We start from the raw sequence: 12,988 nt of genomic DNA on the forward strand, positions 1-12,988 counted from the left end.
TTCTGAAACTGTGAGGTAACAAACAAATTTGTTCTGCCTTCATACCTTTCCAGTTGTAGATCAGCTTCTGAGTTGATAAATGATTATATGGTATAATCTTGTGTCTCTGATGCATGAATGGTAGGTTAAGTAGGTATAAGGATCAAGATATAAGGTTCCTATTTCACTAGTTAATATTTGCTCCTTTTAATGTGATTCCAAGAGGAGAAATACTTAAGTATAAGGCGTAAAAAAAATTGAAGTAATAATGTTATTTTTATATAAATAATCTCCTTTTCTCTCTTTAGTTTAACAGTGTAGTCTGGGGATATTCTGGAAATATGCCACATGACTTGTATCAATGTAGGAACTGTTGAGCTTTTACTTCTTCCCTACCCCTCCCCTTTCTGTTAATTTCTAACATTTACAACTAAAAGCAATTTTAAAATAAACCCAAATCCTATTCAGCGTACATCCAGTGCATCACAACACTGTTGTTTAAGAATTCCTACTTGGATCAGGTGCAAGGGGAATAGTTAAATGGCATTTTTGTTTTGAATTCATAGTTTCGAGTCAAAGGGTGTTTTTATTTTCTTGTGACTATCCTATTCGCATATTAATTTTATGAAATGATATACGTATTTTTTTTAATATTTGGGGCCCTAGATGAAGGGACCACCAAGAATGAAAATACCAGACAAATCAAAAAATGGTGATTAGGTAGTGCCAGTTTTTGATTTCAAAAATCTGAGCGCAATAGAGGAAGGGAAGACTGAGGGAGATAAGAATTCTTGATTTATATGTAGGAAGGGACAGGAGCATATGGTGCGGCATATTTGTTGCTTAAGAGCAAAAGAAGGGAAAATTCAATGGAACAATGATCCTGATGGTATTAATGCAATGAGGAGAGAGACAAGAAAAATTCTGAGAGAAGTATCATCAAACAATAAGCTGCTTCTTGTATCCTCTCCAAGAGTGTGAGAGAGGTACAACCTTGCCCATATTAAGGGAACTGGATGGTGTGTTGTGTTTGGACACTGACTTTTCACCTGTAGGACTTGGGTTCAATTCCAGCCCAGACTGATGAGGTGAAAGTCTCCTCTGGGTGCAAGCGTCCTATGAGAGTTAGGAGTGTATAGTCTCAATCCATTCTCTATGCTGGTGTAGGAGTAGAAAAAAATATTGTTGAGGTTGGAACTGAGGCTTATAGTTGGGGCAGAGTAGAGGAGGCTTTGCTCTGTATCTTTTTTATTCGTTCATGGGATGTGGGCGTCGCTGGCGAGGCCAGCATTTATTGCCCATCCCTATTTGCCCTTGAGAAGGTGGTGGTGAGCCACCTTCTTGAACTGCTGCAGTCTGTGTGGTGAAAGTTCTCCCACAGTGCTGTTAGGAAGGGAGTTCCAGGATTTTGACCCAGCGACGATGAAGGGTCAAAATCCTGGAACTCCCTTCCTATCTAGCTGCGCTTTACCTGACCTAAACTTCTTTATGCTGAAATGGATGTCTGAAATGGGAAGAGTTCTACTCCTCAGCACTAACTTTTCTCATCGTGGTGAGAAAAGAAAAGCCATATTGTATCTTGACTAAAGCTGATCTTTGTATGTATTAAATGCTGATTTGTGTTTTTTAAAATCACTAGGGGGAGTATGTTGCTGGAAAGTACAAGTGCCTGATATGTGAAAAGGAATTCAGCTCCGAGAGTGGAGTAAAGTATCATATTAATAATGTACACTTTGAGGTAAAAAAAAACTTTCCAATATCTTCCAGAAAGCAATAGGAGTTGGTCTGTTTTGCATCTTAGTAACTAGAATTTTCTTTGATATCAATCATAATAACAGTTAATTGCTTTACTCTTAACATTTTTTTACTTCCAAAGAACTTGGAGACTTGCCCTTTGAATAATATAATATCTTTGTTTGTCTTTGTTCAAATTTCAAAGCAGAGAGTGTGTTTCACTGCCCCTATCTAAACTCTTCAGTGGATTTCTGCATTGCCAGGCTTTAAATATGTGGGTGCTACTGGGAAGATTGTGAATCCCAGATTTCACTTATTAACTTCACATCATGCTGTATCAAATTGATACATTATAGAGAACATCAAGGACTTCGAGACAGTTTTTTTTGGTTCTAGAACCGAGTTTATAAGTTCAAGATATGAGTTCTATTCATTTGTCTGGCTAACAGAGATCTTGTCAGTAGCTGCCTCATACTCTTATCAGAACACTGGCTCAGAAGGGTTGCTGAGCTCAACAGTGTGATGCAACGAGATTAACATGTATATTTAATGCTGAACCATCCCTGAGTTTATGATTTATGTCTTTGCTAATGCCAATTTACGTCCCTGGGTTCAGTAGTTCCTTTGAGCCCATCCCTGACGATGTAAGCTGCACTTGTTTAAACAAAAAAAATAATTTAGAATATCAACAGAAAGAAGACACAAAAAAAATGCTAATGATGATAATTCTATAACTTTTTTACATGGATCCCGTTGGTGGAGCTCTCTTAAAATATCTGGAGAGCATTGATCGTTTCTGATTGCATCTTAAAGGCATATGAAGTCTCTAAGACTGATACATTTAATTCATGAATTATATACAAATAACGGTCAATAAAGTAACGCTTACTAACATATCTGTACTTTCCGCTTTTTACTGATTTACTTCTTTTGCTTAACATGACATTCATTTTTACGGACAGGACTGGTTTCTTCCCACTTCTAAAGCAGCTAAAGAATTCAAACCCTTGGTGAAAACTAGCAAAAAACAACCCAAAACGTCAAACAAGAAAAAATCATCTCTAAAAATTGGCAAGAAACAAAATGCACAAATAGTGTCAGTGAACGAGGTTTCCTTCCTTAAAAAGGTCCGTGAGCCTTCGAAAGAACGCGATCAATACAGGTTTACTGATAGTGAGGAAGACCAGGATGAACAAGAAAAGGTGGGAAACTGGCGCCTCAAAAGACCGAGTGCAAAAGCTGAATTAAAGACTGATCGAGCCAGGAAATAAGCAACTCTGGAGGATAAAGGAAAGCGAACAGATTATGTCGCTTTGCAGCAAAAAGCAACAGTGATGGGCATTGATTAAAACACGGTAACAGTTCTGCAGACAAATATAATTTGGTGCATTTTGTCAACAAGATTTTTAAAAATTTTAAATTGTGTCCTCGTCCCCATTTATTATTGGGAATAAGGAATTGGACCAGATCAATTTTGGGGCACAAGGTTGGAAAAGGGAAAGAAAAAAATATCCAGGTTGTGTATGTAGATTTAGCAAAGATTGTGGATGTGGATTCGTGTAATGTAAACCTTCCACCTCAAACTTCCTTAATAGTTATAGTTTGATGTCCACATGATGGAAATATTGTGCTATTTTGTAGAAGGGGAGAAAATTATCAATACGTCTTCACCTTTATATAAATAGGAATCTGGAGTCTGTTCGTATAAATTCACTCTGGGTTAATGTGTTCTGCTTTTGTGCACCATTGGCTTAGAAGAGACTAGAAGTCATTGGTGCTGTATATTGGCAGTGATGGAGTTGCTTTACATACCATACATACTGCCGCTTTGTGCAAGGGAAGATTTCAGGCTAGAAATTCCAGTTTGACTGCACACCACCTATGTCGAGAGGGCGGGAGGGGGGAATAACATCTCTATTTATTAAAACCCCTTTTTATGGTAATTTTGCAATTTTAGAGATGTCTTCTTGCAGTGGCTAGTTACGAGGTTGTGCTGATTATAATGCCTTAAATCTTCAGGGCCAGTGATGAGAATACTTGTTGTAAGATCAATGTGATCTTTTGGCATATTTTCTTACAAGAAGAAATTGTAGATTGTAGGTAGTTTTGGTGGGTCACTGGTAGATTTCCAAAAAAAAAGCGCAAGTAAAAACTGCATCTTAGATTGAAAGCAGTCTACACATGCACTATATTAAATACACTAATTTAACCTGCTTTATCCAGTTGTTACTTAAGAGGATGTGTAATTAACAATAGTACAATATCCAGTTTATTCCACTTGACAGGAATACCTCAAACCTCCTGAGTAATGAAGAGTATAACATGTTATTTTGCTCTTCTCCACTTTTTTTTAGACTAAGTAAAACAGACCAATCCATTTTTTAAAAATCACCAAAAGTTCCTTTTTAATGTGCTGAATGTTAAAACATTGATGGCAGTTTGAGCTGCATCATGTCATGAGGAACCTGCTGTGACATCCTGTTGATTGGACATCATCATGAAGAATTTGTTCTTTTATATGTGATGGCATTCATTATTTACAATATGAAATTTATCACATAATTGGATAAAAGCAGTAATTTTTAATAAGTCAGTTTTTCAGGTTCTCAGTCCTTTTAGTGTATGTTAACATCAGTGATGCCAAGTAAATTAAAATAAAACAATGTTGTTAAAATCAGTTTTAAAAACTAATCTCCCAGTGCCAAAATGAGTACAGTTTATCACCTTGATATTTGTTTATTACCCTCTTTAGCTATATATTTCTTCCTCAGGAAGGGACCTCATTAAAGCTTGTCAACCTATTTCCTAAAAGACTATCCTTTTTTCCACGAAGGCTATTTATGAAACTGAGAAAAAACTGTTCTGGTACCAGATTTTAGTGAGGTGTTGGCAAAGGTGATGTATTTTAATACATTACCTGCTGCTAAGCCAATGGATCATTTTCTGGTGCTAAATTCAATTGAACTTGGTTGGCTATTTCATACCGCCCTCACACTGAAAGCAAAACTTGGTTACAAAATCTTGTTTGCTTGTACAACGATTAAAATTGGTTTTGTAGCTTTTTTTTATGCTTGAGCTATTAAATTCTACAATGCGAATGCAATAATGAAATGAGGTACTTACTATATCTACACTTTTAAGAAAGTCCACCTTTGAGGCCTCTAGTTATCTTTTTTCTAATTTCTTCCCTCTCCTGAAGGTGCAAATTCAACAATAATAACTTGCATCTATATAGCACCTGTAACATCATAAAACGTCCCAAGGCACTTCACAGGAGCATTAACAAACAAAATTTGACACCAAACCACGTAAGGAAATATTAGGACAGGTGACTGAAAGCTTGGTCAAAGAGCTAGGTTTTAAGGAGCGTCATCAAGGAAGAGAGAGGTCGAAAGGTGGAAAGGTTCAGGGAGGGAATTCGATTGCTTAGGGCCTAGACAGCTGAAGGCGCAGCCGCCAATGGGGTAAAGGAAGTTGGCTATGGTTTCATGGACATTGGGCATCCTCCCGTACCTCATTCCATTGGCTGTTCTTCGTTTATGAGCCTATACTGTTCGACAACAGAGGGGGACGTGGAAGATGGACCCAATTCTGTCCTTATCTGATTTTCACTTTCCAGTAAGTCCTATAGGATAGTGATCAGGAGTGAGAGCCATGGCTGTTTTTCTTTTCCCTTTCCTGGCCTGGAAGTGTGAGGCCTATTATAGTATCCGCGTGCTGCCTCAGCAGGGATCAACTGATTCAGCACAGACCAGAGTAAGGCTCTTCTTTTAAAATGCTAGTGGTATTTAGGGTTCGATACTATTAGTGCTGCAAAGTATTTCAAAATACATAAATTAGAAATCTATATAGCTGACACCCCAAATAGAAATTACAGCAAACGGATCATTTTCAGGTATGTTTGTATCTTCAGTCATTGATGGTTTGGGATACAGCCTTTGTAAGTGAACAAAAAGCAGATGCTGCCTGTTTGAATAATTTATTCAGTAGAACTGTGTGGTGTGCCTTTAACTGTTTGCTACCTTATTTACAGGTACATTATTTGAGTACAATGCTTCTCAAAATCTGCCTTTATCTTTTTGGAGGCAATGAATGTAACAGTTAAATCAGTTATGAATTGGTGCTTTTTACAATGCACAGTCAAATTAAAAGCTCTTCCAACCTATTATTTTTAGAACACCAGGTTTTTTATCTATAATGTGATTTATTTTAATCTCAGTTACTGCCTTGTGTCCTTTCATGTTTAAGAATGCCATTTAAAGTACTGACTGTATCTGCTAACCCAAGAATTTGCTTGCAGGAAGTTTGTTACATACATATAACCTTCCCTTTATATAAATTTAATGTTAATACAATTGTAATAAAAATAGTTTAATTTGTCACTTTTTGTTTATTGGAAACTTGAGGAAATTTACATATTTTAGTAATATTGTTTTTGACCATCTCTTGTATATGACAGACAAATGCATTTAAGCAATAATGATTGTGAAAATGTGCATTTCAGTGCACAGGGCATTCCAGGAGCCTTAGACTCAAAATTGGTGGAAAGCTTGGGTATAGTATGAGTATGTGCATGCACTTGCCCATATGTTCTACACATGAAAATTTAAACCTCCAGGCCCAAGATTCATTCCAGTATGGCCATGATCCAATCACATTACTTTGGCCACCCAATATTTTCTGCATTTTCACAAAGATTGTCTCGTACTCTGTGGAACTGGGTCCACATCTGTGTATATACTTGACAATTAAAATCTTGACTGTAGCAACAAAAGTAATGTTCAAAGTCCTCTGATATAGCTTTTGTTGGTCTGGTGGGTGAAGGGGGAGGGGGCACAAAGGCAGTGAGTACAATGAAGAACATTACTGAACATGAGACAACAAAAGGTGCTCAAAATGACCAGCTCAGCAAGACTAATCTAAAAAAAAATTGAAAATTTTCTTTTTTCACTATCCTTAATTTTTATTTTCCCATTTTGTTTTTACACTTGTCTCCATTATTTATGTTTTCTTTCCTCTGTAACCTCCTTCACTGATATGAATAGGCTACATAGTTACAGACAGCAACTCATGGCCATGCTCAGAAGCAACATTTTTATTGTTGAATTTACTAAGCTACAGTCAACTCCACAAGTCAGTTTAGGAAATGCACAATATTTTCTATCTAACCTCATTGCTTTCACTATTGCTAACAAATTGCAGCAAGTAAATAAATTGATTGGAGCCAAATCTGTAGTTAGATTACAAATAGTGTTAAGTGTTTACATTTGGGAAATCTTCCCTTTCAATAAGGTATCCAAGAAATTAAATGACAGCAAACTTAGGCCCTGAAATTACTCAGAGGGATATCAGCCCTTAATGCACTCATCTGAAATTCCACTCTCCACTATTTCAGTGGTGGCATTGACTTATTTATTGTAAATAGGTTAAAATCGTGGAGGAAGAAATTTCAGATGAACACATTAAGTGTTCATGTGCTAGTATCCCCTGGTGTAATTTTAGGGCTTTATTCTTTTACTGTGAAGTAAGTAGCAATTAAAGTAGAAAAAACTAAATACTTGGAGGTATTACATAAAGTGCTTGAAATGTACAGCAGGTCCATCAACATCTGAAAAGTAAGATTAGTATTTTGGATGAAGACTCTTTATCACCAGGATCTCTATCTGAAATCTAATTTTTTTGTTGATGTTGACTGACCTGCTGTGCATTTTCTAGTATTTTTTTATCTACCATTACTACACATGTGAAAACCTGCAGTTCTCTGAGCTTTAGATGTCTCCCATAATGGACAAATGTTTTTTTTTAAACTTGTTCTGGGAGGATGAGGAAAGATATTGGGGTAAGGAAGAGTGCTATACTGACATGGTAGGTATGTACAAATATCTTGCCAGGTAAGCTCGCCACAAAGTCAATATTTGTGTTAAACTCCATCTTTTCGGGGGTGGAGGAGAAGGATGAAATTGCCCAGAGCTTTATCTTTTTGGGGAATTTCATCTGTGGTTACTTAGTTCCCTTCGGAGATTATGCCATTTTGATGTATTGGAAAACTCTTTTTAATAAGAGAAACATGTATTTTACGTATGCAAAAAAAGTATTTAAATTGTTGCAGAGAACTCAAAAACAAAGGTCAACTATTTGTATGTCGGTACATATGTTTGTTTAAATGTTTTATCTGCCTCTGATAAATTATACAGTTTATAATCCTCTGAGTTGCAGTAGTGAATGAAATAAACATGTAGGTTTGAAAACCTCGTGTTCACCTAGATTTTATCCTAGAAAACTAATGTGACATTGCCTCTCTTGCTTCTTACTTGTTTCTGGTTCAGTGAAAAAAAAGTTAATGTCCCCCTCCCCAATCAGTCATGCTCCATTGTATTTGATTGGATGGGGATTGTCACATTTTGAACTTCTTTAAGTATTTGTATCAGATTGTTTTGTTTTAAGTGCTAAGTCTAGTTCAGTTGTTAATTATTTGTTAAACAGCAGTACCTAATATAACACCGTGTACAAAATTGATGAGATAATTTGAACTTTTGTTACAGACCTTAATTGGTGTGATTTGTTACTATTGCAATTGTTGCACAGTCTAGGAGTACAATATTTGTTCAGAGCACCTAGAAAGTAATGATTCTGTTACTGCTATTGTCAATCTTGTGAATTCTGAAAGTCATTAAGAAATGCAACTTTTACAGCAGTGGATCATGTGGACCAGTATATTGGATGTCTAATTTCAAGGAAAAAAATTATGTTGCTTTCTCTCCTTGTTGAGATCAATCAAAATAGATTCAGCTTGTTGGGCCTAATGACCTTTCCTGTTTCTGAAATCTCTGTCTCTGTAATTGTCCAGAGGGGTGCAATGTGTGCTAACACATGGGTAGGTTTTGTTGTGCAACCTGTTCTACTTGCCACCTTTGTGATTAAACAGTTTCTTGTTTTAAGCATCCAGTTTTTAATCTAAAGTAAAATAAGTTTTTAATTGATTTGGTCTGGGATATACTATTTACCTACCGACATGCTCAAGGGCAGTGGTGCAAACTGCTTCGCAAATGAGTAGCACTCCTTAAACTATGGACATAATCACTTTTTAACCACTGTCAGGGCACCAAATTCAGAATTCAAAGTTTGTCTTCAACAGATATACCAGAAGCAATCCTTGAGTAACTAGTTTGATTAAGTTCTAACGGTGACCTCTTAATACAGGTTTCATTGTAAACACATCTGTGTGATGCAGAAAAATTATCACCTTTAATGTGGTCATCATCCAAAGTGTAGTTAGGTATTAACGTGCTTGTAATGTAGTAGTTGGATTGACTGTTAATAAAAAAAAATTGTATTAAGACTGCATCTTTTTTGTTACTCTGTGCACAAGTTTACAAATCTGCAAATCTCTTAAAGAAAATAACAAATCTCCTTTGTCTGATTACACCAGTTGTTTTGCAAAATTTAACGTAGCCACTAAATAATTAACGGTGAGTAGCATGATGCCATATAATATTTTACAGAATGACCGCTTTTGTTTGTATAGATGCAATTGGCTACAATTGTGAAAAGATTGACATTTGTACGAGCATGTAAATGGCAGTCAGAAGCATCTGAACCAATGAGAAACTCTGCTGTGTCTAATAACACTTAATTTATCAACTGCTCGAAGAAAAACTGGTTATACAATACTGTTGGCTGCTGGTGCTGTAGAATCCATCCTGTATGTTTTGCTGGGTGGACTTCAGTAAGGAAGTAAATCCTGCTTTTCCACCTAGTCGAGAAAGGCTTTTCCAACAGTAAACTTGCATGCAAACAGAATTTTGGTGTCTCTCATTAGACCATAAATGTATTACCTTTGAAACCTATCTCAGGTTTTCCAAATAAAGACCTCCACAAACTCAGCACTCCAGTTAAATTTAAGTTGGTGTCTGTGGAACCTGAACAAAAGAAAAAGATATGAGGGGGGAAAGAGAAGGACCTCAAAACTTCTTGTTTTCTACCAAAAATAAAATTACTAAGTAGATGGATATATATTGGGGAAATTGTGGTTAGAAGATAGAGTTTTCAATCTATCCCCTTGACAGCAGCTAAGAGATCTGATTATGTCAAAGATAATGGCCCAGAATTTGGTGGAGCAGGGCATCTCGCGGCATCTGTGAGTTGGATTTTTTCCTCATCCTTCGGCTCCCTCAGTGCAAAAAAAGATTTACAAGGGTGATATGAGAGGGTATTCTTATCAATAAAAACTGAACAGGCTGGGGTTCTTTTTATGTAGAAAAGAGAAGATCAAGAGGTGTCCTGATTGAGGTCTTTATCCCATTGAACCCTTTCATAATTTTACGCATAGAAAAGATGTTTCCACTTGCAGAGGATACCAGAACCAGGGGCCATAAATATAAGATAGTCACTAATAAATCGTATAGGGAATTCAGGAGAAACTTCTTTACTCAGGGAGTGGTGAGAATGTGGAACTTGCTACCACATGGAGTGGTTGAGGCGAATAACATAGATGCTTTAAGGGGAAGCTCGATAAGTACATGAGGGAGAAAGGAATAGGATGTGTTGATAGTGAGATGAAGTAAGGTGGGAGGAGGCTGGTATGGAGCATAGACCTGATGGACCGAATGGCCTGTGTCTGTGCTGTAAAATGCTATGTAATTCTATGGAATCACCATTTCCTGGAGTGTGGGAGATTTGTATCAGTTAATTTTAATGCGCACGCACCTTCTACTGATTAGTGCTATTAGGATTGTGGAGCAGCCACTCTTCCCAATGTTATAGTTCACCAAGGCTGTCTGTTGGATTCACCAACATTACCCATACCTCCACTTACTCAGTGCCCGCAGCTGCAGGTGATAATGCCAGTGTCAATCCTTTAGCACGTAAGCAAAGCACCAAATTCAGACGACAGGATGAATTTCCAGGAGTTTGATATGTTGGGAAGTTAAATATTTCAAGACTGATTTTTGGAACTGGATCATGAAAAGTAATAATAGTGCAGTCAAGGAGAGGGGGAGAAAAGTCAGTCATTTTTGCATGTAGTTCAACAAAAGCCCTGGCTTCTGAACTATCACTTTTCTTTTACTGTATAGCTGTAATTTGCACTAGATCTGTGCCTTTGAATTACAGCATGTTACCATTATAAAACGAAAGACCTCTAAAAGGCAGGTAGGCCCAAACTAAAGAAACAGCAGCAATCCTCATTAAAGGAAAACACGAGGAAGTTGAAAACCTTTTGCCTTTGATTTCTGAAATGAATAATGATGGTGATGTGCCATTTTTGATGTTCAATTTAACTGAAATGTTTGCATTAATATTGAAATTCATTAATACTTAATGGTTATAGAATATAGTTTGTTCAATGGCATTTTACTCAACAACATATAGCACTTTTTATTTTGTGTGTTTATTTGTTTCACATCAGACAACAACAGGTTGCATTTATGTAGCACCTTTAACATAGAAAAATGTCCCAAGTCTCCTCACAGGTGTAATCAGACAAAAATGGACGTCAAGACAAAAAGTGGAACTTAGGACGGTGACCAAAAGCTTGGCCAAAGAGCTAGTTATTAAGGAGCACAGTCATTTTGGATTATACTGAGAACAGAAAAGCAGACATGAAAAAGAATCACTGTACACCTCAATATGCTGGAAATATATCAAAATATGTCAGTAGAAACCAAAATTTTGGAATATGTGCAGTATATTAGCCTGTTCCCAATTTACTGGAACCTCCACTGGAGTGTCCACTGACTCCCTCATAATGATTGCCAATGCTTCACAAATCTCCTCGCAAGTCTCTCTCAACACTTGAGAATAAATACCATCTACCCTAGGGATAAATTAAATGTCCTCAATTCTTCTCTGACAGTACTCTTGCTATTGTAGTACCGAATTGTTTTTTACTGTTATATTTAACCTCTGCAGTTATGCTTTTTTCTAAGTCTAAGCTCTTCTGATCACCCTTTTAACTTGTTTCTAGATGATCCTCTCTTCATTCTAGTGAGCTCATTATCTTTTCCTCCTGCATGATTTGTAAAGGTAATTTTTCCTCTTTATTTCCCTTTTAATTTGTTGGTTACTCCACTTATTTAGTCTGAGCTTGTTGATCTTGAGTATGCCTTTTCTTAATTTAAACGATAAGGAAACACTGGGTTGCCCCAGTGTCCTCAAACAAAAACAAACCTAACAAAAGTGCCCCCTTTTAGAAGGGCACAATTAATATAAAATGAAATGTAAAACAAAGGAAACTTATAAAATTAAATAATATTCATAATATCATGAAGTTTAGATTAGTGATGGAAAAGGTCAAGGAGCAATCTAGAGTAAAAAAAAACTTAATTGGAGGAGGGCCAATTTCAGTGGGATGAGAACAGATCTGGCCCGGGTAAATTGGAATAAAAGATTGGCAGGCAAAACTGTATTCGAACAATGGGCGGCCTTTAAAGTGGAGATGGATCGGGTACAGTCTAGGTACATTCCCATGAGGGGGAAAGGTAGGGCCACCAAAGCCAGAGCTCCCTGGATGACAAAAGAGATAAAGTAAGATGAAGCAGAAAAAGGGGGCATATGACATGTCAGGTTGATAATATAAGTGAGAATCAGGCTGAATATAGAAAGTACAGAGGAGAAGTGAAAAAGGAAATAAAAGGAGCAAAGTGAGAGTATGAGAATAGACTGGCGGCTAGCATAAAAGGGAATCCAAAAGTCTTCTATAGGTGTATAAATAGTGAACGGGTAGTAAGAGGAGGGGTGGGACCAAAAAGGAGATCTATGCATGAACATACAAATTAAGAGCAGGAGTAGGCCATTTGGCCCCTCGAGCCTGCGCTGCCATTTGATAAGATCATGGCTGATCTGATTGTGACCTCAACCGTTCTTTCCCGTCTACTTACTATAACCTTTGAGTCCCTTGTTAATCAGGAATCTATCTAACGCAGCCTTAAAAATATTCAATGACTCTGCCTCCACCGCTCTCTGGGGAAGGGAGTTCCACAGACTCAACCCTCTGAGAGAAAATTTCTCCTCATCTCCGTCTCAAATGGGAGACCCATTATTTTTAAACTGTGGCCCCTAGTTCTTGTCTCTCCCACAAGGGGAAACATCCTCTCAGCATCCACCCCTTCTAGTCCCCTCAGGATCTTATGTTTTGATAAGATCAACTTGCATTCTTCTAAACTCCAGTGTATACAGGCCCAACTTGTCCAACCTTTCCTTATAAGATAACCCTCTCATCCCAGGAATCAGTCGAGTGAACCTTCTCTGAACTGCCTCCAAAGCAATTATGTCCTTT

The 12,988-nt window shown here is 37.1% G+C and overlaps 1 protein-coding gene across 1 annotated transcript in view; it reads left to right on the plus strand.

Moving 5' to 3' along the window:
* The window catches only part of znf512 (zinc finger protein 512), a 52,501-nt gene extending 43,451 nt beyond the window's left edge, over positions 1 to 9,050 (plus strand). Inside the window, exons 15-16 of the mRNA XM_067984438.1 lie at positions 1,619 to 1,717; positions 2,676 to 9,050. Coding sequence (XP_067840539.1) covers positions 1,619 to 1,717; positions 2,676 to 2,984 — 408 coding nt within the window. The 3' untranslated portion in view covers positions 2,985 to 9,050. The remainder of the gene's footprint in view (positions 1 to 1,618; positions 1,718 to 2,675) is intronic.
* The last annotated feature ends 3,938 nt before the right edge of the window (positions 9,051 to 12,988 follow it).

Source organism: Heptranchias perlo, chromosome 5 (assembly GCF_035084215.1).
Source record: "Heptranchias perlo isolate sHepPer1 chromosome 5, sHepPer1.hap1, whole genome shotgun sequence".
Taxonomy (NCBI): domain Eukaryota; kingdom Metazoa; phylum Chordata; class Chondrichthyes; order Hexanchiformes; family Hexanchidae; genus Heptranchias; species Heptranchias perlo.